The sequence below is a fragment of the Dama dama genome, chromosome 12 (genome assembly GCF_033118175.1).
Source record: "Dama dama isolate Ldn47 chromosome 12, ASM3311817v1, whole genome shotgun sequence".
Taxonomy (NCBI): domain Eukaryota; kingdom Metazoa; phylum Chordata; class Mammalia; order Artiodactyla; family Cervidae; genus Dama; species Dama dama.
The window spans coordinates 45059711-45081532 of NC_083692.1; the positions used below are offsets into that span (position 1 = coordinate 45059711).

Consider the following 21822-nt stretch of genomic DNA (forward strand, 5'->3'; position numbering starts at 1 on the left):
ACTCCCTCTGCTCTTGGAAGATATTCTACTCTACTGATCTTTTTTTTTTTTAATTTAATTTTTTTTTTTTTTTTTACCTGATGATTGTCTTAGGCACCCTCCTTACATAATAAACCATCAAGCTAACTTGAACAGGGAAACTGAGTCACACTCAAACATGAGCTAAGGTCAAAGGTACTGAAAATAGAAGAGGGAAAGGGACAGGTCTACGTGAGTGACAGATGGGCTGACTTTAGAAGGGACGAGAAACTCAGGGAGATATGAAGACAACTACCGAAGCAAGTGGAAGACAATGTTTTAAAGTTTATTTTGTTAAAAAATACTTGTCACTTGGTTCAGACGGCAAATGTCAAATGAGCCCACAATGATTATGTAATAAATGCAGAACATACCACAAAAAAATTGAGACTAACACAGAAACAGAAAATACGACCTTATGAATACAACTCTGTTCAGCATTTCATTGCTGATGGTGAAAGTCAACTCCCTCAACCATTTTCCTGGGCTTTCTGTAACTCACTACACAGCATTTGTATTAAAAAGAAATAATTAATCAATGCTTACCAATAGAGCACTGAATGATCCTGCAACTCAGAGCAGATTTATTGCCCTATTAAAATACATAACAAGTATAAAAATGTTTCTAAGAAAATGTAACATTTGACCCAAAGTCTAAACCCTCCCTTTCCTTCCCCCACCCCAAACACCCCTGCAAAAGAAAATAAGGTAACATTCTTGTATTGGGAGAAAAAGTATTTACATCTATGGATTTATGTCATGTAGTTGAAACAACTTACTTAGCAAAATTAAACAAAATAGTGGGCACCGGGTCTTCTGAGGACGCTCTGGTCAGCTGAGAATTCTGTGTGTGTGCTGATCTGAAGCAGGGCCAAGTGTTGATTAAAGGGGCTTGGGGCAGGGACCATCTTTAGTGTGGGCAAGAAAACTAGTGGGAAGATGACCAGTGAGAAGAGACAAACTCAAACAAGTCTGAAGTTCATTCACCCTTGGGACTGTGGCATTTGAGAATTCTTCTAATCTTGGTTGGGGGGTGGTGGTTTGGGGAGGGAAAAGGGTAACTGTGGGTAGTAGATGCCAAGAATAAAAAAAAAAATGAGGTGGCATCTGTATCTTTGAAATATTTTTCTTAAATTTGATTTCTAACTGGGGTTCAGCAATCGTGTTTTGCTTCTTCTGCGGGTTGGCTGGACAGGCAGAGGCCAGGTCTGTTGCTACTTAGCCTGACTTTCTCTCCAAGGTCACAGACCTGTGATGATCTCTTAGGTCTGGGAAGGAACTGTCTCCGAGCCCTGCCTTGAAGCACTTCAGAAACTTAGTGACACTTACGAGGATTTCCAAATTCAAGTTAGCTTGTCTCTTCGAGTTTTTACAGTTTTTACTTCTCATACCTGGGCAAATGTTTTTTTTTATTTTTTTAAAAAAGTGGCAAAATATCTCACAAATGCCGGTGCTTTGAAATATTAAACAAGTCTTAAATTCTTTGGAATTTCAGGTCTAACCTGCAAAGCAATCTTTTCTTAAAGAAAAAAAAATTGATAAATTAAAGGAAGAACATGAACAATGCCTTTCTTCTAAGTGACAGAAAAGACTACCTTGAAACACCCATTTTGGCATGTACAGACTTTTTGAGGGGGGAGCCTGGCAGTGTTCACAACACACATTGAAGTGCCTGCTAAGAAAAGCTGAAGATACACCCTGCAGTTAAGAGAAGTTCTTGCCTTCAGCTAATCTTAGCATAGAGAACAAAAAGATTGTAACATAAAGCTTTGGCCATTTCCATTCTACTATATACATTTTAAAAACTACACAGTCATAAATTAACACAGTGATTAAATAAGCTCATATAAAATGTAATTTAAATTAAAAAAAATCACAGCACATTATAGAGAAAAATAGGAACCAGTTTCACAAAAAAAGATTATATATACTTCTTTACCCTGTGGAAACAAATTTACTACGAAAACACAAAAACTTCATAAGTAACCATCAAAATGAAAATCATTTCTTATTCCATTCTTGCATTTTTACACAACCCTTCACCCACCTGGGGAACATTTCCAGAAATTAAGTCTTCCTTGAGCAACAGAGCAGTTCTTCTGAGAAAATAAACCCCAAACCAAAGTGGGGGTGGGGTGGGGGACATCCCAAACATACAAACTACAAAATAAATAAGAATTATAAAGTTTTTTTTAAAAGTAACCTTAACAATTATCAAACTAGTAAGTTCTGCCTTATCACATAGACTCTCTATACAACATAACCCTAAAACTTTATTACTATGAGGTATTTGGAGGAATTGGTAAAAGTGATGCACGGCCTGCCTGGGGAAGGGACTCGGTGAAGTTGGGGGGAGCTTTGAGAGGGAACGAGGAGGAGGAGCTTTGGTTTATCAGCAAGAAATTGGGGGAAAAAAGTCATCCTTTGGTATCAAAGAAAGTTTCATTGCATGGTTGCACGGAAAAAGCACCACGGTGATTAATTATTCCTTTTTTTTTTTTTTTTTTTCATTAGTGGCCTTTCTAAGAGGCTGAGGTATTCAAAGAGTATAAGGTGAGAGAGGTCAACAGCGGTTTAACACTTTGGTTCAAGCAAGGCACTCGTCCTAGGAGTTTACAAAGTTTGCAACATGTTTGCCTAGAGATTTACAAGTAGAACTAGCAGTAGTAAGAGTAGTATTTCCTAATGTTGTTGTTGTCGTCATTATCGTATCATTATTATTAAGAATGAAGACAAGTTTATACACTGAGTGAAGAGTGAGGCGGGGAGAGGAGGCGGGGGAGCGGGGAGGGGCGGAGTTCCCTCTGCAGACCAAGGCCGTGCATGAAAATATCTTTGGTATTCTTTGGTATCATCAATGTGATTAAAATCACCAATGGAAATCGAGTGAGGTAGCGTCTTTGGTTCACACTATAAATAGTAGATCTTTACACATTTTTTTTTTTACATGTGGAAGTAGCTATTTCTTACCTTCTGCTTCTTTGTCCTTACTATTTAGTAAATAGTTACCAAATGTACTGTAAAGCTAACCACACCACAAGAATCATCCAGAAGGCCCATGGAGTCTCAAAACGGCCTCTGGTGTTTGAATGCACCCTAAACGACTAGATAGGAAAGGGAGAAGTGCTTTCTCTTTGTTTGCTAAATGCATAGTTTTCATCCTTTATGTACAAAGAAGGGAGGCCCTTTCTTAAGGAAAATGTCTTTATAGCTCGTGTGAAAATGTCCTAGGACTCTTTGGTATAGCAAAGTCTGCATTTAACCTGCAAAGACCGGTTGGTCGTTCACCTGGGGTAGCAATGGGAGTGGCATGAATCTGAAAGTAATATAGAGCTTTACTTTTTTTTTTCCTGGAAAATTAATTATGCTTTTGGGGGGGTAGAGTGAGTGACATGTTCAGTTGGAACTTCTAAATTTCCCCACACATTTTTTTTTGTTTTTTTTCTTTTGGAGGGGAGGGGTCATCTATTCCGGCTGTATCCAGGAACTGGAATACTCAGTGCTTGACAAAAAGAATTCTTTTACCTGAACATTTACTGATGTCTGGGCTCTTGGGGTGTCCAGACATCATAATTCCCACTCTTTCTCTTGGCCCTTTTTCAGGGAAGCTTCTAGTCATGAGAGGACCTGAATGATTTATGGCCAAAAACAGTCTAACTTCCATTCCACCAAAAAAAAAAAAAAACAAACAAACCCAAAACATGCTATTTGAAATACAGTTTTGGAATAAACATGCATACAAAGAAAAGAGTGCGGTATCTTTTTAGGTGGTTTCACTAAAGGACTGAGAAATGCCGGGTGAACAAACAGCACTGTTAAGTGTGGTAGGTGAAGACATCTGAGAAGTAAATTAATGCCAGACTGAACAGGAATGGAAGCATTTTCTATGTGCCAAGTCAGAAGCAAGAAGGAATCAGTCATACATGATGTAATACGTGTATTGCTTGTGAGAAGCTGAGTTTGTCCATTAGGATTTCTAAAAAGCAAAGGTTGTGAGTATGCCTAAATAGTCAAGTAAAAAAACTGCTTTTCAGGCTCTGATTTGTGCATCTGTTTATGAGAAAATATATCTATAGGCCCTGAAATTGCATAATGGGTGCAAATTCAATGCTGGTATGAAAATTATCTTTGGTGTTAGCAAATAGGATCACTGGTTATTTATAAAAAAAAAAATTATGGGGAAATACATGGCCATCCAGTGGTGAGGATTTAATGCTTTCACTGCTTGGGGGCACGGGCTCGATCTCTAGCTGAGGAACTAAGATCCCGAATGCCACGAGGCTTGGCCAAACAAAACAAAATATTGTGGTGGGAATATTAAAAGTGTAGCAATATTCCTTAAGACTGTGTCTACACAATACCAAAATAATTGGTTGAAAATGTAAATTGTGTTGGTTGAAAATGTAATCTAATCTGAGTGGGTAACATAGGGAAAATGAAGCAAAAGACATGGTTGTCTGAATTCAACTTTTGTTTTTCCTGGGGTACTGAATTTGGTAAGGTTGTGTGTAGACACAGCTTGAATTTCCCTGCATTTAAAATTCTCATGTTTTAAATAAAAAAGGCTTTCTTCCCTCCTAAGTGATAAATATATTGTATTGTATTGTATTGCCCCCCTCTTTTTCTGGAGAGAGAAAAAAATGTTCATCAGGTTTTTTCTTTTTCACTTATGTCATTGAAAAGATGATATTTTTAGCAAATCTGAGAGGATGGCCATTTAAATGGTTTCTTTTAATAGCTGAACTATAATTGTGCCATATTTAGAAGGGGAAATTTAAAGATGGAATTTGGGGTGAGATTAAAAATAAGACAAAGACAAAATGTGTCAAGGCAAATGCAGTTTCATCCAAGGAGGAGTATGTCTTGGTTTCCTTTTCTCATCCCACGGCAGACACAAAGGAGACACAGATGGCTTGTGGGTTCATCTCTCCAGGTGCCTGCCTCTTCTAGACCTGGACAAGATGCTCATATTTGATTCTAAGGAGTTAGGTTTTGTGTCAGAATGGTTCAATTTTTAATTTAGCATTTAAATGAGTCTCAGTAAATAGCTTATTATTGAGATAATATTTAATTTTATATTTCTAGTTAGGTGTGGTGATTAAGAGTACCCAATTCTTTAACCTACTAGTACAAAAGGTATCCACTTACATGGTTACAGTTCAACTGATCCCAAGAGAATTTTTCTGGGAACCAAGTGGTTCACTTGGGTACTACTAGAATAACTGTATTACCTTGTGTGGGTTTTTGTTTTTTTGTTTTTGCCTTGATTACTATAGCCCTGATTTAAGTGATTTGGAAAAATAGAAATTTAAAATTTTGTGTTTGGAAAATTTTCAGGTCTAGTTTTTAACCTGTCCCTGTTAGAGAGTGGAATCTATGTTATAAACTTTCCAGCTTAATGTGGTAGCAAGAAAGAATGTAGTATGTTTTGGAGGTTATGCTTAGTGAAATAGATAGCTTAATACCTATGGAACCCAAGGTCTTACCTTCCACTAGAATTCTTGCTTTCTCTATGCAGTTCCATAATTTCTTGGTTGCACCTGTTATTTTTATTGGTGTCCAAGTCACAAAATATCTGGGATTGGCAATCAAATCAGCTCGATTATATTTTCAGGATATAATGAACTGGATAGTTCGTTTTAATAATAATGTTGGTCTGCTTATTTTGTGTGGTTGTAAAGTATTTGAAATAGGTATTTGGTGTCAAATGTATAAGGCAAATTTTAGTCAAATTTACCTAAGTATGGGGTGCTTCATTCAGTGGCATTTTACCGAAAAGAATGACTTTGAACAAATTTTCTAGTTTAGCTACCTGTCCTGTTAAACTTAGTTTTCTAAGTTTACAAATGGGTCCTACTTTGGAAGAATCACCAGGTTTTCTCAGCAATGAACAGAGCATGGAGTCATGTCTATATGTTTACTTAAGTGACATTTATAGATCCCAAAAGGGAATGTGCCATCTGGATGTACATGTATACTGCACTGACCTCTCTGTTATGATATAAATTGCTTCCCTGAAGCTACATTCTTTCTTGCCAGTTCTGAAAACTAATATTTCAAATGCTTCAAGAGTCATAAATAATAGTCATGATTCTACATGGTATGTGTATTACAGCTAGATCAGTTCATACGTATAACTTTACATAGTATCTTGTGTAAAAATAGCTTTGGTTATTAAAATCATTGCGATAAAATACCTGCACTATAATATTAAGTGTGTTCTTTGGTACCTAGGTGATTTTCTTTCTTTAATGGATGGACTCTTGTTTCATTTCTTAAAAAATATCTGAACATTCCTTAACAAACAAAGAGAATGCACTGGTTTAGGTGTCATTCAAATTTCTTTGCTGGGTTTGAATCTGCGTTTAGGTTGTGGGCCTGGCAGGTTCAAACGCTAGGCTAGTTGAGCAAAATCAAGCTCCTAATCCAATGAACTCAGACAACCCCACACTACGTTGGTTGCACTACTGCAGCACAACCCTTCCTGAAGACCAGCCCTGCCTAAGTCCCTAACCACTGGTGGTGGTCGTGGTGGTGTGCGTGTGTACGTGTGGGTGTATTCACGCACACACCCACACACAGTACTGAGACACCATACACCTTCATGGCGCGGTGGAGTGGATGAGAAAGTCTGATCTTAAAGGGGTCCACTCGATGGCTCAAAATCACTGTGCTCCAAACCACAAGACAGCCAAGCACAGCCAGGATGATCACGGACGGAAGCTGTGAGATCCAGTGGTGCCTTCCCGCTCATAATTTTTCTTGCCAAGTTGTCACCCGGCTGAAGAGTGTGTCTCCGAACAAAGTCAGAATGCAGGTGAGCTATGTCTTTGGTTTCTTTGGACTATAAATAACACTTTTATTTTTCTTCAAATATTTCTAAGTATAAACCTGCTATCTTGAGGTCCTGGTCTTTAAAAATTTTTTTCTTTTTATTTAAAGCTTTTCCACCGAGGTTTCAGTTCGTGGTTATTCCTTCATGCTTTGGTACAAGTGCTTGATGAAGAAGATGAGTTGCCTGAATTGGAGCCGCCCTCGTCCTGCCACTTGTCCAGACTCCGCCTCCTCGCATTCATGAAGAAGTTGCTGACGGTGCTCAGCTCCAACCCCAGCTGCTGGGAAATGGTGATTTGCAATTCTTTGGATGGACGCTTATTTTCCTTGAATATTGCGTGTAGAGTTCGACGCTGGACATCTGTGAAGACCAACCTGGGCTTTTTGGGTGTGTTGCCTCTATCCTTCCCGTGTTCTTGCTCTTTCCTTTTGCATGCTGCAAAGAGACACAGAGGCTGTTAGAACAGACCGACTGGGAGACTTGAGAGTAGAAAGGCCCAGCCCATTCAATCTGTTAGGCATTCCTCACAGCCACTTTCTATCTGCTGACCTCTGGTTTTAGCACTATCGTGGGCTGGGAGGGAAGTGTAACAAAGGCATGGACAATGAGGAGGAGATAGAGTTTTGTGAGTAGTAGGCATGGGTCCTGGCTTTGATGAGTATCTGTGTTTTGTTGGTGATAAATCAATTAACGGAGTATGGACCTTGATTCCTCATCTGTGGAATGTTGGGTTTTAGATAAGTGAACTTATTATTTGAACTTTTTCTTTTTTATCACTCTCTGTAAAGTAGATGTAAGAACATCTACCTTACTGGGTTGTGGTAAGAATATATGAAATAGTATGTAAAAGTTAACATAAACTAGAGGGCTTCACAAACACAAAGTCTTATCACCTAGAAGTGGGTGTTGCCCTCAAAGGATTTACGGTCTGCTGCTGGTGGAATACTAAGAACCTAATTGAGGGTCTAAAAGCCAAAAAAAAAAAAGAAAGAAAAAACAAAGGAATTGGATTTGTTCCCCTTCTGGTTGTTTTTGTTTCCTAGGAAACAAACTAGGAAAGAGTTAGTATGCAAGAAAACTCCATAAAGAGTGTCCTACCATGCCCATCAAACAGTTTTCCACCGATTCTTTGGTGGAATCAGGACCTGGGGAGCAGGGATGAAGTGCACTTCGTCACCACTGGGGCTAAACTGTGACATTAGCCATGTCCACTTTGGGGTGTCCCTGTGCCTCCTTTCTCTTCTTCACGAGAGTCTTGCTGCTGGAGTTGCCCTCTTCCCTCACCCCATCTCCCACTGAGAAGGCCCATTTCCTGCCCATGCCCATACAGGCAGCTCCTGTATCATGAAGCTGCCTCTTGGCTGCTAGAGCTATTCTGGTGCATCATCCCAATGTGGTCCTCAGGTCCCCAGGGTTTGGTGCTGGATCGGGGGCTCCTCACCTCAGATGCCATACTCCTCTTTCTCAGCTAACTTGGCTCACTGGCTTCTCCCTGCCAAAGGGGCACTGAATTGCTAATGATGCCCTCCCCTCCCTCTCCTGCCCACCTCCCCCATCAATGAATCCCTGCAGCCATCCCCACATAACCATGCAACTGAAGTAAAAACAGTGTTCTCTGGCTATGCTAATTCAACTTTAAGACAAGGCTCTGGTGCTGTAATCCCAGTCAGTTTCTGGCCCCTGGCCAGGGTTTGCACCTCCTCCCCCTTCCTGCCGCCTCCCCAACCCCGACCCCCCATCCCTCTGCCACCCACCCAGTGCAGAGGTTCCCGAGCAGCCTCGGTTATCTTCACAGCTGGCTACTGCACCCTGTATGGTGTACACTCCCACCACAGCAAAAGGCAGACAGGGCATCTTCTCGGTGGAGATGGGGCCTGCCACTCTTTCATGTTGCTGTAGCCGGCTGCCCTACCTACTGCTGTCTCCTGCTCCCTCTTCCTTTTTGAATTCCAGGTTCCTAATTCCTTACTAGGTGGTTCACCACCTCTGGCTGGGTGCAGCCTCCGTTCTCTCCCCAGTTAGCCCTGCCCTTCAGCCTGCCCTTACCTTTTGTACCCTGCTGTTCCACAAGGTGGATTCCCCTAAAGCTTTAGGTGTCCATTTAGCACAAGTCAGTTGAGCAATCAGAGCAGCTAAAAAGCTATTGGGTACAGGTTGAAAAAGCCCCCAGTCTTCAGAGTACAATCTAGGAGTCTCCAAGTCTTTTCTTTTTAAATCATGGCTATTTAGTAAAGAATGCTTTGAGTATTACATTCCCTTATATTATTTCTTTATACATGATATGCATGTGTTACTATACAACTGTGTTATAGACATTATAAAGCAAACACAAAATACAGAAAATTTTAAAGGGGTAAAATAACATAAATAGATATAGAAATTCTCTTCTACAGTTGCATCAACTTACTCAGGATCCAGAGTGCATCATTTGCCTCACTCCAGGGACCACAGGTCCAATATATTAGGAAATATAAGAACAAGAATTTCAGAATGGATATGAGGGATTGTTGTTTAGTTGCTAAGTCATGTCTGACTCTTTTGCGACCACATGGACTGTAGCCCACCAGGCTCCTCTGTCCATGGGATTTCCCAGCAAGAATACTAGAGCGGGTTGCCATTTCTTATTCCAGGGGATCTTCCATACCCGGGGACTGAACGCATGCCTCCTGCATTGGCAGGCAGATTGTTTACCACTGAGCCACCTGGGAAGCCTGGACAGGATGGGAGGCTTCCCTTTTATCTCCTCGGTTATGAAAGGGAGATTTTAGGCTAGTCAGGTCTTCTGGTACCTTTTATGACACATTCCGTAGATCACTGGCTATGTCCTTTGCCCACCATGACAGAAAGCATCTACATAATGGGAAAGATTTATTAAACACCCAACTCCCTCAGAGCATTGAGCTGTATATACTGAACTAAGTGAGACAGTCCCTCCCCCCAGGGAACCCACAGCCTTCACTGGACAACCAGATTAAGTCCCTGAAAAAATAATCTGACTAAAGTCAAGTCTAGTTAGTTTGTGTCAACCCAAGTAGCCACAGCTTTACATAATACTGATGCACATGGCTGGTTGATTCATTCACTTATATTCAAAAACGAATATAACACAAGCCTTTCTCTTAAGGAAGTCAATCTAATGGTTATGTAACCTAATAACTGCAGGAGTATGACAGGAGCCTACAGGATATTATCTCTGCTCGAGGATATTAAAGAAAGCATCGCACAAGAAGGATGCTTATGCTAGGCCCTAAAGGATGAATAGGAGTTTGCTAGTGAGAAAAGTGGGAAAAACTCATTCCCAGCAGGGGGAGCAGCACTCGTGAAGGGCTGATAAGTGTTAGTAGATGGGTGGTTGAGCAAGAGTGCATGCAAGGAGGAAAGCTGTGGGGGACAAGGCTTCACAGGTAGACCAAGATCAGATACGAATTATATTGTAGGTAAGGTTTTGAGTAAGAGTGCTGTGTGATTGAATTTTAGTTTAGAAAAACCCCTCTGGCAATGTTGTGGGGGGTGAGGTGGAAAGCAGCAATTGAGGACATGTATGCTGACATGTGCTACTTTGACCTCCTTTAGGACACTCATTCTTGCACCTGTTGGAAGAAGCTGGTGACTCTCAGCTGAGGTCCATGCTGGGAACTGCCCCTGGCCAAAGGTTATGCCATCCCAGAGACAGGCTGGGGGGCTAGACACATCCAGTGGGGGATTGGCAGAGTAGGGGATGGGAGTATGAGGGCAGAGGTTGAAGACAGTGGAATGAATTGGTTTAAGGCTCCCCCACACCAAACCCTTGCATCTAGTAGGAACAACTTTGAAGCATTGTCCAGCTCCAGAGTACCCTGTAGGATGGGTTGAGGCTATTTTTGCAACTTCATTAAAGTTCAACTCCATTTGCCTGGTCTTACTTCCTTCATGCCCTTCCCCACTCGAAAAGGGTTAATCTCCATAGCCCTCTTTCTGCATGCAAGTATCAGAGTCTGTTTCTCAGAAAACCTGGCCTAAGACAGAAGCCAATTAGAAAATCAGTGTAATAAGGACCCCAAGATAGACAATGGCAGTTGAATATGGAAAACAGGAAGCAAATTTAAGAGCTTCTTGGAAGGGAGAACCAAGAGGAATTAGTAACAACAGCCCTGCTGGGAGGAAGGAGTTCAGAACATCTCCCAGGCTTCTGATTGGACGGTAGTAAGGGGGCCATGAGGAATGCAGATGGAGAAATGAGTTTTATGAGAGCAGTTGTAACTTCTATGAGGGACAAATCCATCTGAAGTGCATGTTGGACATCCTGTTAAACATCTCCAGTAGGTGGGTGTCCAGCAGATAGCAGAATACATGGGGCCTGGAGCTCGGGGGAGAGATCTGCGTTAGGAATATAGACTGGGAGTCGTTAGGGCTATCGACACCTCCCTGTGCAGAAGCTGGAGTGGCCGAGTAAGAAAGTAGAGAGCTCTATGGAGTGAAGAGTGGACTAAATTACACAGAACACATACCTATGTAAAAACAAATAACTGAGCATCAGGTGCACACTCTACTTATTTACCATTTAAAAGGCAGAACTAAGGGAAATCACAAAGAGATATCTATTTTCAACCTCACTAGGGTAACTGAGGGCTTTCCAGGTGGCGCTAGTGGTGGAGAACACACCTGCCAATGCAAGAGACATAAGAGACTTGGGTTTGATTCCTGGGTCTGGAAGATCCCCTGCAGGAGGGCATGGCAACCCACTCCAGTATTTTTGCCTGCAGAATCCCCATGGACAGAGGAGCCTGGCGGGCTAGGTCCATAGGGTCACACAGAGTTGGACACGACTGAAGTGACTTAGCATACACACACACAAGGTAACTGAATAACTTCAGTGTGGTCCTTAGCACTTGGAAGGACTTGGCTGAAGCTACTCCAAAGCACCCTTTTCCAAATGGCATCAGAGGCATGATATTGTCTCAAACACAAGTTACTTGAAAAGAGGGTTTGCAGGCCAAGTACTTTCAGAAAAACCTACTATATATAGCATCTTCCTCAAAATGCATAATATGTGTTTAGCACATATAATTATGTTTCTCAAATTTATTTAATTCCAGAACTCTGTTTGGTAGAGACTATCTGTCTATGTCTTATACAGTACTAATTCTGGGGAAATGCAGTTTGGAAGTTCCTGCCCTGAGCGTTCAAGCATTGCAAATGTCACTATGTCATAACCTGGGAAGTGGGATTCTCCTGGGGCAAGGAGCCTGGCCAACTCATTCTGTCTCTCCAGGGCAGGCTGCCATAGTGCTTGGCTGTAAGGGGAGCTCAGTACTCATATGGGTACTGGATGGGGTGACTAATTAAATGTGTGTGATTATATCTGGAAAGAGCATTGTACAGAAGTTGAAGTGGCCGAATAAGAAAGTAGAGATATCTATAGAGTGAAGAGTGGACTAAAGCTTGTTGAAGGTCAGTGTGTAACCTCAACGAGGTGCCCAGGAGAAGGAGCCCACAGAAACAAAATCATGCTTCTAGAAGCTTGTATAGAATTATAGTTGTGAGACCTGTTCAGAGAATATAAATGAGAGCAATGTTTTGGCATTTCCATGGAACTCATATCAGGGTACATGTTGTTGTTGTTTAGCAGCTCAGTCGTGTCTGACTCTTTTGCGTCCTCTGTCTACGGGATTTCTCAGGCAAGAATACTGGAGTGGGTTGCCATTTTCTTCTCCAGGGTATCTTTCTGACCCAGGGATCAAACCCACATCTCCTGCATTGGCAGGCAGATTCTTTACCACTGAGCCAGCAGGGAAGCCCCAGAGATTACCTAATATAAGGTTGGAAACCAGAAACTGGTCCATAAAAGTATGCAGTGGACAAAGAGAGAGAATGAGAAAGTGGGAATAAAGTCTGACAATAGGAACCACTGCTTAGGGAGCAGTATTGCATGTGTTTTATGGGAAAATTATATTTTTGTGTGGGTATATAGTTTTCACTAAAAATAGAGTAGTTATCACAGAACTAGACTAAAGGGAAGAAGATTCCTTTTACATGCAAAAGGCAGTCCTGAAGAGGAAGAAGACTCGTCACAAGTCACCTCCATGAAGGTGGGCAAGTAGATATGTTTGCAGGATGCAGGGGCCAAGTGTAATGGGGCTGTCTCAGGTGACTTTGATCTTCTCTGGGAGCCAGGTCCCTATAGTCAGTACTGTATGGGAGACAGAACCAGGTATGGAAGATAGTAAAAGGCAGAGAATGATTTTGTGTATCACAAGAATAAAAGATTATAAAGAATTGTTTTTTTTTTAAGGCAATGCATGAGGACGTGGGCAAAGGACAAGCTTTCATCTCAGGCATGCCTGGGGCCTATGCTTTGCCCAGAGTTGGCAGGAGAGAACTAAGGGTATTTCAAGAAATATGAATTCTGAAAGATGTTGAAAGGCATTCCATGAACAATGAGTTTTGAGGTCAGGCAGTTTGGGAAATGCTGAGTTAATGATTAAGCAAGCTTCTTTAATGCAGGACTTCTCAGAGCCTTTAACATGCTAATACGCACTGATGCTTTCTAGTTTATGGGGTCTCTCAAACTTATTTGATTAAGCAACTCTTTTTACTCAGAGATTCTCTCAGGAATGGTGTTGCTTAGAACCATGTCTCTCAAAATCTGGTTGCCAGACCCATGGTGGTCTGTAAACTGTTACTGATCTGTAGCAAGATCAGAAAATTGAGAATAAACAATTAGCAAGTTTATGACAGTTTGACATTGCTCCAACATTCTGTGATTATTGTTCTAGTAATACATTTTTTATTGTATTATCAAAACTGTTGGTCCAGAACATATGGAAATTAGAGACAAACTTCACTACACAGAGTTGAAGAAGCCCTGTCTTAGAATATACTTTATAAAACATGGCATACAGTAATATCCTAGAATCAGCTGTCACCCAAGCATTTGTGTGTCAACATGTCCATTTTCCTGATATAATGACACAAAGGACTTTACAACATCTAAACTGCTGACTGAGCTGTGCAAAAGTCTGCCAAGAATTTGTTTGGGAATAAGTAGGCACCTTGCTGTATATCTGAAAATAACACAATATTGTAAATCAACTGTAGTTTAATTTAACAATTACAACAAAAAAAGACCTGCTGTGCCATTTTCAAAAAAATATGTAGGCACAGACATGTGGGCTTGAGAGACATTTATAAAGTCAGATGGAATTATAAAACAACTTCTTAAATGAACCTGAGCTCACAGGACACAAGCTCAAGTCCCAGCTCTGTGGCCACTGATGGATGTGTAATCTTGGGCAAGTTACTTGTCTTCTAGAGCCTTAGTATACTCAGCTGCAAGGTAGAGGACAATGGCTTTCTTTCCTCTCAGGATTAGAATAAGCATTAAATAAGATAAGCTATGGGCTTCCCAGGTGCCACTAGTGGTAAAGAACCCACCTGAGACATAAGACATAAGAGATGCAGGTCAAGGGTTTGATCCCTGGGTCGGGAAGATCCCTTGGAGGAGGGCATGGCAACTCGCTTCAATATTCTTGCCTGGAGAATCCCATGGACAGAGGAGCCTACTAGGCTACAGTCCATGAGGTTGCACAGAGTAGGACATGACTGAAGCAACTTCATGTGTGAAGCAACGCAAGACCTGATTGTTGAAATGACTGTTGAAACGACAAATGCTTAAGAGATATTCTAGATGTTTACAGATTAATTCTCTGATCATTTCTTCTCTGATCAAGATGCCAAGTATAAACACTGAATTTACACAGCAGGTTTGGGTCTTTGCTCTGTCTCTAGCCTGTGGTATAAACTTAGGCACATCACTTGATCTCTTTTTCTACATCCTTTCAATAAGTAGGCAGTGTTCTAAGGCCCCTGAAGGCTTTAAAGCCCTGTGAGTCAATGAATAAACCCATGCAGTGTCTCTCCTGGTGTCCAAAATTGTATATTATCTGTTAAAAAATTTCCAAGGTAACCTTACTCTGTCTTTTAGAATATATAACCACTATGGTGACTCTTCCATTTTATCTTCTCCATCCTTTTGGCTTCTCAAAAAGAGAAGGTACTGGCTCTGCAGGGATAGCACCCAGTTTTGCAAATAGTCCGGATCCATGTTTATTTGAATGAAGGTGATCTAATACAAACTCATATTCTTCACAGTGGCTTCAGACTTATGAGCTTTAGAGATGAAAATGATAACTACAGCAGCAACCATAGACCCTGTGAACAGTTAAGCATTCTGAGCCCTTGAACAATAGGTACTTTATATTTTTGCCACTGTCTATTTTTCGTTAAAATTGTAGGAAAATTGTCTGAACTTGCTTCTTGAGGTTCTTGGTATATCTGTCCCAGAGTTGGCTGCTTCACATAGCACAGAACTGTGGATTAAAGAGGACCACCACTTCCTTGGTGGTCCAATGGCAAAGCCTCTGGGCTCCCAAGGCAAGTGGTCCACGTTCGGCTGTGGTCAGGGAAGTAGATCCTGCATTCCACAACTAAGAGTTCATACGCTGCAACTAAGACCCAGCGCAGCCAAATAAATATTTATTTATCTATTTAATAAATTCATTTATTTATCAATAAATAGAAGAGGCTGTCTTCTTGGGGGCACTAGTGGATGTTTCAGTGTGAACTTATGGAAAGTACACCAAGGGTCCAAGTAGACTGAGGGTGTCCATTATATCCTCAGTCTATAAGGGAAAAAAGTTTGCTTTAGGAGAAAGCAATGCTCTAGTTGTTGAAAGTTTTAGGTTCTGGCTCTGTCATTAATTAGTTGAATGGCTGGGCTAAATCCCTTAACTAGGTTAGTCCACGTTCCTTAACTGTATAATAATGAAGGAATTTGACTAAAAACTTTACAGTTCCTTCTGAGTACAGCCCTATGACTTGATGTGAGTAAAGAGCTTTTAATATCACTCCAGGGAAAGACATACAATTCAGATTTCTATGTCCTAAGTGGGCAGTTGGAGAAGTGAGAGGGTTGAACCGTTCACCCTAGCTGGCCCCCTCCCTGACCCCCTCCCCTCTATTCTCAGAATATCCCCGTGCCACCACCATCTTCTCCCTCCTGGCAAGCGGTGGGGAGGGCAGATCTCTGGGCAGAGCAGCTGCAGAGGAAGGAGGAAAGGGACCGAGACGTGTGTGCCTAGTGAGCAGTATCACTAGGTGGGACCAGAAAGCTGAACTTCATAAGTTGTAATGACAATTTGAAAAGGTCTTCTAGAAAATTTTCACTTTTCTTAGTTACACTAAGGAGAAGTATGGAGAACTGTGTGCGTTTGGTGGGGGTGGTAGATGTACAAACAGACAAGTGATCAAGAAGCCACAGTATCCACTAGAATAAGATGAGGATGGAGTCAGATGAAGGATAAGCTGTGTGTCTCTCACTTTAGAGACGTTATTTAATTTTAGCAATAGGTCGGTGAGGTATGACATTTAATAGGAAATTTGGGACTCAACTTGAGGAGAGAACAGTTTTGGCCTCAGTGTTTGGATAGAGACCTCTATAGAGGCAGGATGAAAGGACTTGAGGGGTGCCAAGACAGAACCAGGCTTGGCTGATTCAAATCAGACTTATTTGGTGATCTGATTATATGGGACTGAGGAAGGAGACTGTATGTCTACAGCTTCCCCAATCACACCTGGCTTTTACCCTGAGAGTCCTTATACTATAGCCATGTACTTTCCGCCTCCATACAACTGCTAAAGAGTCTGCTGTCCTAGCGTGATTGAGGGGAGGTGGGCCAGGGAGCAGAAAGGGGACTGGGATTCCAGGGCACCATGAAACTGCCCTGTCATCTCAAGACAGTGTGGCACTTTATCAGGGGCCTGTTAGAGACACAATGTCTTCCCCCTGAAGGCTGCTGACAGAGCTGAAAACTGCAACCTGCAGAGCCAAGTGCTCTTGAGCAGGTGAGCCTGCGATGTCACACATCACTCAGGGAAGGCCTGGCCTGGAGCTGGAGGAGGGTCCAGGCAGCTGCTCCTCTCCTGCTCCAGGGTCTCCAGGCCCCGCAGGGTGCATAGGGAGGGCAAAAAGCACAGACTGAAATTCCACCCAGATTCCTGACCGAGTCAGCAGGGGTTTCCTTACACATCCTGCTCGGGGAGCTTGGGACTTCATGGGTAGGAAAAGGGATAAAAAAGCAGCGGGACCAGAATAGGCAAATACATAGGGACTGAAAGTAGTGGGTGGTTGCCTGTGGCTGAGTAGGTAGTGAGGGGCGTGGAATGCAAAGGATTGCTAATGGATACAGGCTTTCTTTTTTGGGAGGAGATAAAAAGGTTCTAAAATTGTGGTTAAGATTGCACAGCTCTGTGAGTATACTAAAAACCGCTGACTTACACCCTTTAAATGGGTAAATTGTATCGTATGTAAATTATTTTTTAGTGCGTACATGCTAAGTCACTTCAGTCATACCTGACTCTGCAACCCTGTGGACTGTAGTCCTCCAGGCTCCTCTTTCCATGGGGCTTCTGCAGGCAAGAATACTGGAGTGGGTTTCCATACCCTCCTCCAGGGGATCCTCCTGACCCAGGAATCGAACCCATGTCTTTTATGTCTCCTGCATTGGCAGGTGGGTTCTTTACCACTAGCGCCACCTGGGAAGTCCTTATTTCTTAGTAAAACTATTTAAGAAAGAAGTAGCTGGGCACACATACAGGGTGAGCTCTCTGCTCTCACTGCCCACATGCCATGGACAGGAAACCTCTCCTGGACTAACAGGGATGGTGGCATTGCTGTTCATGTCTACTGAGCCCCCAGACACTGTCTCTTGACAGCTGAAGCTGCTTTTCAAAGTAAACTCTACAAGACAATACACGTTCGAGGAGGAAGCATGCAAATAGCACAGACTTCAGTAAGACAAGAATGGGTAACACACATGGTAAATCAACTATACTCCAATAAACATTTTTCAAAAAGACAAGAATGGGGGAACTAGGGAAGTGAATATGGGAGGTTCCTGAGCCCATTTAACAGGCCGGCACCCACCTTGTGGAGATCAGAGAGTCAGTGGGTGGGCCACACAGCTTCAGGATTAGAGCTCAGACCGCAGGAGTGCTGGGTCATCGTGTTCGCTGCTTTGCTTTGTGTTATGTTACTGTCCTGTGCATACTTTTTATAAGCCAGGCCCCTCGCTGTTCTGGGGATGGGACGGCTCTTAAGCAGCAAATTTACCCTCCCCACAGTATAAAGTACAATTTGAAAAGCAACTCCAGTGAGTTCTAACTGATACGGCCAAGGGCAGCCTTTACACGGGAAGGGAACACCTGCATGGGCTATGTGGTAATGATGATGCCCAGGAGAGGGAGGTGGGGCCAGTACAAGCTATTGGACACAGGTGAGCTTTGCTGGTGTCTATGACTTTGTGGGTAGCTCAAGCACCTGTGGAAACTCTTCTGGGCATGTATATGAAACACCATACGAACTTGGAAAGAGCAGATGTTCCTAGTCAAGGATGATCGCTGTACCTTACCCCTGTACCATGCTTTACAGCACTTAAAACACCTCCATTAAACCTTCCCATGTGATCCCACAGAACTCAGGGGAGGTAGAAATGGAGAGTATGTCTTTTTCTGTAAGTGAAGAAACAGTGTTAAAGAGGTGAGGTAACTTGCCTATGGGCACACAGCTGGTTAACCTGGGGACCTCCAACTCCACTGTGCCCTGGAAGCAGATGCAACACAGTGGACACATGAAATCTTTCCCCAGGATGGTTAAATAGGGAAGGAGCAGCTGGTGAGCCTAGGGAACCCAGAGCCATGGTGAGTGGAGCAGAAGCAGGTGGCTAGCCAGGAAGCAGGCAGAAAGGACTGCATTGGCCCACCCAGGAAGGTGGGTTGCACTCAAGTTGAGACGGAGGAAGCCCAGGCAGTGAAAGGGATTCAAGACCCACGCTGGCCTGGGAGAGGGGCCAGAGGGGTGTCTAGTCTCAGTAGGGGCACAGAAGAACACTAGAGGCTGTCTCTGTGTGGGTATCGGCTCTGAGAGGAAGCAGAAGAAAGTTGAGCTGACTCAAAGCAAAGGAAAGATGGAGAGCAGCTAGAGTCAAGAGAGGTCTGCTGCAGCAGACTCAGGCTGGCAAAGTCGCCCAACCCTCTCACCTCTCCACCCTGTTTGCTTCTATACCTGAGCTGTTCAGGACACAGACCTGCCTTCCCACCCATGTGCTGCCTGGAGTCCTCCTGGAGTCCTCCAAAATACTTTCATCAATTTCTCTTCTCTAAAGAAGGCTCCAGAGCTGTAGCCCAAGAGGTTGAACTTTATGACCAAAGGAGGGCAGAGGCTGGCTGAGCCTGGGAGGGATGGAACAGAATCGACTGAAATGTACAGCTGCTGACAGTAACTGGTAGAGCCCCTCAATAGTTTGGGTCCCGATAATTGGAAATATGTGATATCGATGCCCTAGTTATGATGTTGATTCTGCAAAACAGTCACAACAAATGGCAGACCTGATGAATTACATGCTTATTATGCACTATTATCTCATGCAGGCCCATTGTGAATTGTAAGTCTTAGCTTATTGATCCAATTTCTTTAATTAATAGCCATATATAACACTTCACAATATTCACAGCAACTGAAAGTTGTAAAATGGAACTCCTTCAAAAACAACCTACAATTTTGACTTTTCGCTTGGTCATCAGACATTTCTCACAGTCAATTTTAAATTAGTGGTTTTCCTTGTTTTCATTTCCAGAAAGTCATCTGCAGAGTCAGTTGAAAATGCTATTCTTCCAATGACACATGTATCATACAGTTGGCCTCACAAGGGTCTCCAGAAAACCTGAGAGAAAGTCCTTGGTAGCTGCTTCATCATGAGATTCAAGGACCTTGACGTTCTGATCCCAACCACTGTTCCCACCTCACTTCCCACAGCTGCCCACCCACCATCCATACTAAGTCACATTACTCAGAAGTCAGTCCTAAATCTACTATGAATGTTCACACTTCTATTCCTTTGCTCAAGCTGTTTCCTCACCCAGAATGTCCTCTTTCTTTTCCCTAACTCAAGGTCTAGCTCAAGCATCTCACTTTGTATCAAGGTTTCTCCATCCCCTGTCTAATCTAGGGAGAACTGTGGTCTCCTGTGCCCACAGAGCTCCCCAGAAAATTACTTATTACCTACCCATCTCTCTCACTAGGAAACAATGAGTTCTGTCAGAGTAGACTGCAGATTATTACTTTGGCATACTCAGCATCCTTGTTGGATAAATAAGTTGGATGTGGCTCCATAGCAAATGGGGAGCCATCCAAGACATAATCCTTTTAAAGCCCCCAGATGATTCTAACACGTAGCCAAGGTTGAGAGCCACTATTCTAAATCAGTACTTCTCAAACTTGAGTTCATAAACTTGAGTCATTTGGACATCTTATTAAGATGAAAATTCTGATCTGGCTGGTCAGGGCAGAGTCTGAAATTCTGCACATTTAACAATTTCTCAGTTTCTGGCTACTCAGTCACTGGTCCAGGATGGTCCTCTGAGTGACCAGGGTCTAGAGTCCAGAGCAGAAACTGTAAGGTGTGGGTCAAATATATCAATGTCATCTGGGAGCATGAAGGGGAGGCTTGTTCAAAATGCACATTCCAGAACCCTATTACTGAATTAGATTCTCTGAGAGAATGGGATTCACAAACATACATCATCCCAGGTTTCCCAGGTAGTCTGGAATAAAGTTGGAGGAGATTCTGTCATTAACTGATAGAACTTCCTAATGCTGAAGGGCAGTGGGGCGGCAACTGTGGAGCTGAAGAGCACCCCCTCTGGAAAATGAGGGTACTTCACACCCACACCTACCTCTTCCTCCACCAGGCTGGCAAAGGAGCAGAAACAAAGAACTGGGGGCTTATCTTCTTTTATATCACACTTCCACACCCACGCTGACAAAAGGACCCTGATGAGTCTTCACTGGAACTGTTTTATGTTTGTTAAATTTAGGGTATTTTAAAGTATTATTGTACACAATAACATGTTGGTACAAAGGTATATACACATATTATAAACCTGTTCCACATATTTTAGGCAGGGCTTCTCAGACTTTAACATGCTTTAGAATCACTTGGAGAGCTTGTAAGAACTCAGATTACTGAGCTCTTTCCCAGTAGGATTTCTAACAAGTTCCCAAGTGATGTTGGGGCATAGGTATGAGTGAAGAACTGCAAATAAATACTACAGAAAACATTTTTAGTGGGTTTATTTATTTTATGGGTATGGGTGAAGGAATTTTGAAATGATTTTGGATGTATTACAGGATTGAGCAAATGAGTAACTGTGCATGTGGGTTGGAGGGGTGGATAAGTTATTGGGTAATAGGGTTCTCGCTGTAGAGGAAGGGACATACAATTATGGAATGTGGGTAGGCAAGAAAAAATCCTATGGGGATATATTGCAGTTAGATGTGGAGGTACTTGTGCAAATTCATGATTTTTAAAAATATGTATGTAAGCATGTTTATGTGTGTGCTTTCATGCCCAGTCACTCAGTTGTGTCTGACTTACGCAACCCAAGGACTACAGCCTGTCAGTCTCCCCTGACCATGGGATTTCCCAGGCAAGAATACTGGACTGGGTTGCCATTTCCTCATCCAAGGGATCTTCCTGACCTGGGGATCAAACCCACGTCTCTTGCATCTCCTGCACTGGCAGGTGGATTCTTTACCACTGTGCCATTTGGGTTTAGGTGCACATGTATATTATATATGTATGAGTGCATATGTACGTGTGTGTGCATAAATATACATACATTTTTTCCCCCTGGATTTTTCTGTGAGGGCTGGAAAACAAAGTCACCCCAGTAGCCATGAGCACACTTAGTACCCAGGCCTTCTTGGTCTCTAACACCATTCCTCATCACAATAAGCCATGGCTCATCAAAGAAGAGTAGACTCTAGAGCTTGGAACATCTTGTAAAGAATGCCATAAAGTTTAAAGGAAAAAAAAAGGGAGAAGGAGGGCGAGAAGGAGAAGGAAAAGACAGAAGCATGTCACAAGAACACA

General features: G+C 42.5%; 1 protein-coding gene across 1 annotated transcript in view; it reads right to left on the reverse strand.

Annotated features, from left to right (window-relative positions):
• Positions 1 to 6995: 6995 nt before the first annotated feature.
• Positions 6996 to 21822, reverse strand: part of ONECUT1 (one cut homeobox 1) — a 31528-nt gene continuing 16701 nt past the window's right edge. Inside the window, exon 2 of the mRNA XM_061158383.1 lies at positions 6996 to 7288. Coding sequence (XP_061014366.1) covers positions 6996 to 7288 — 293 coding nt within the window. The remainder of the gene's footprint in view (positions 7289 to 21822) is intronic.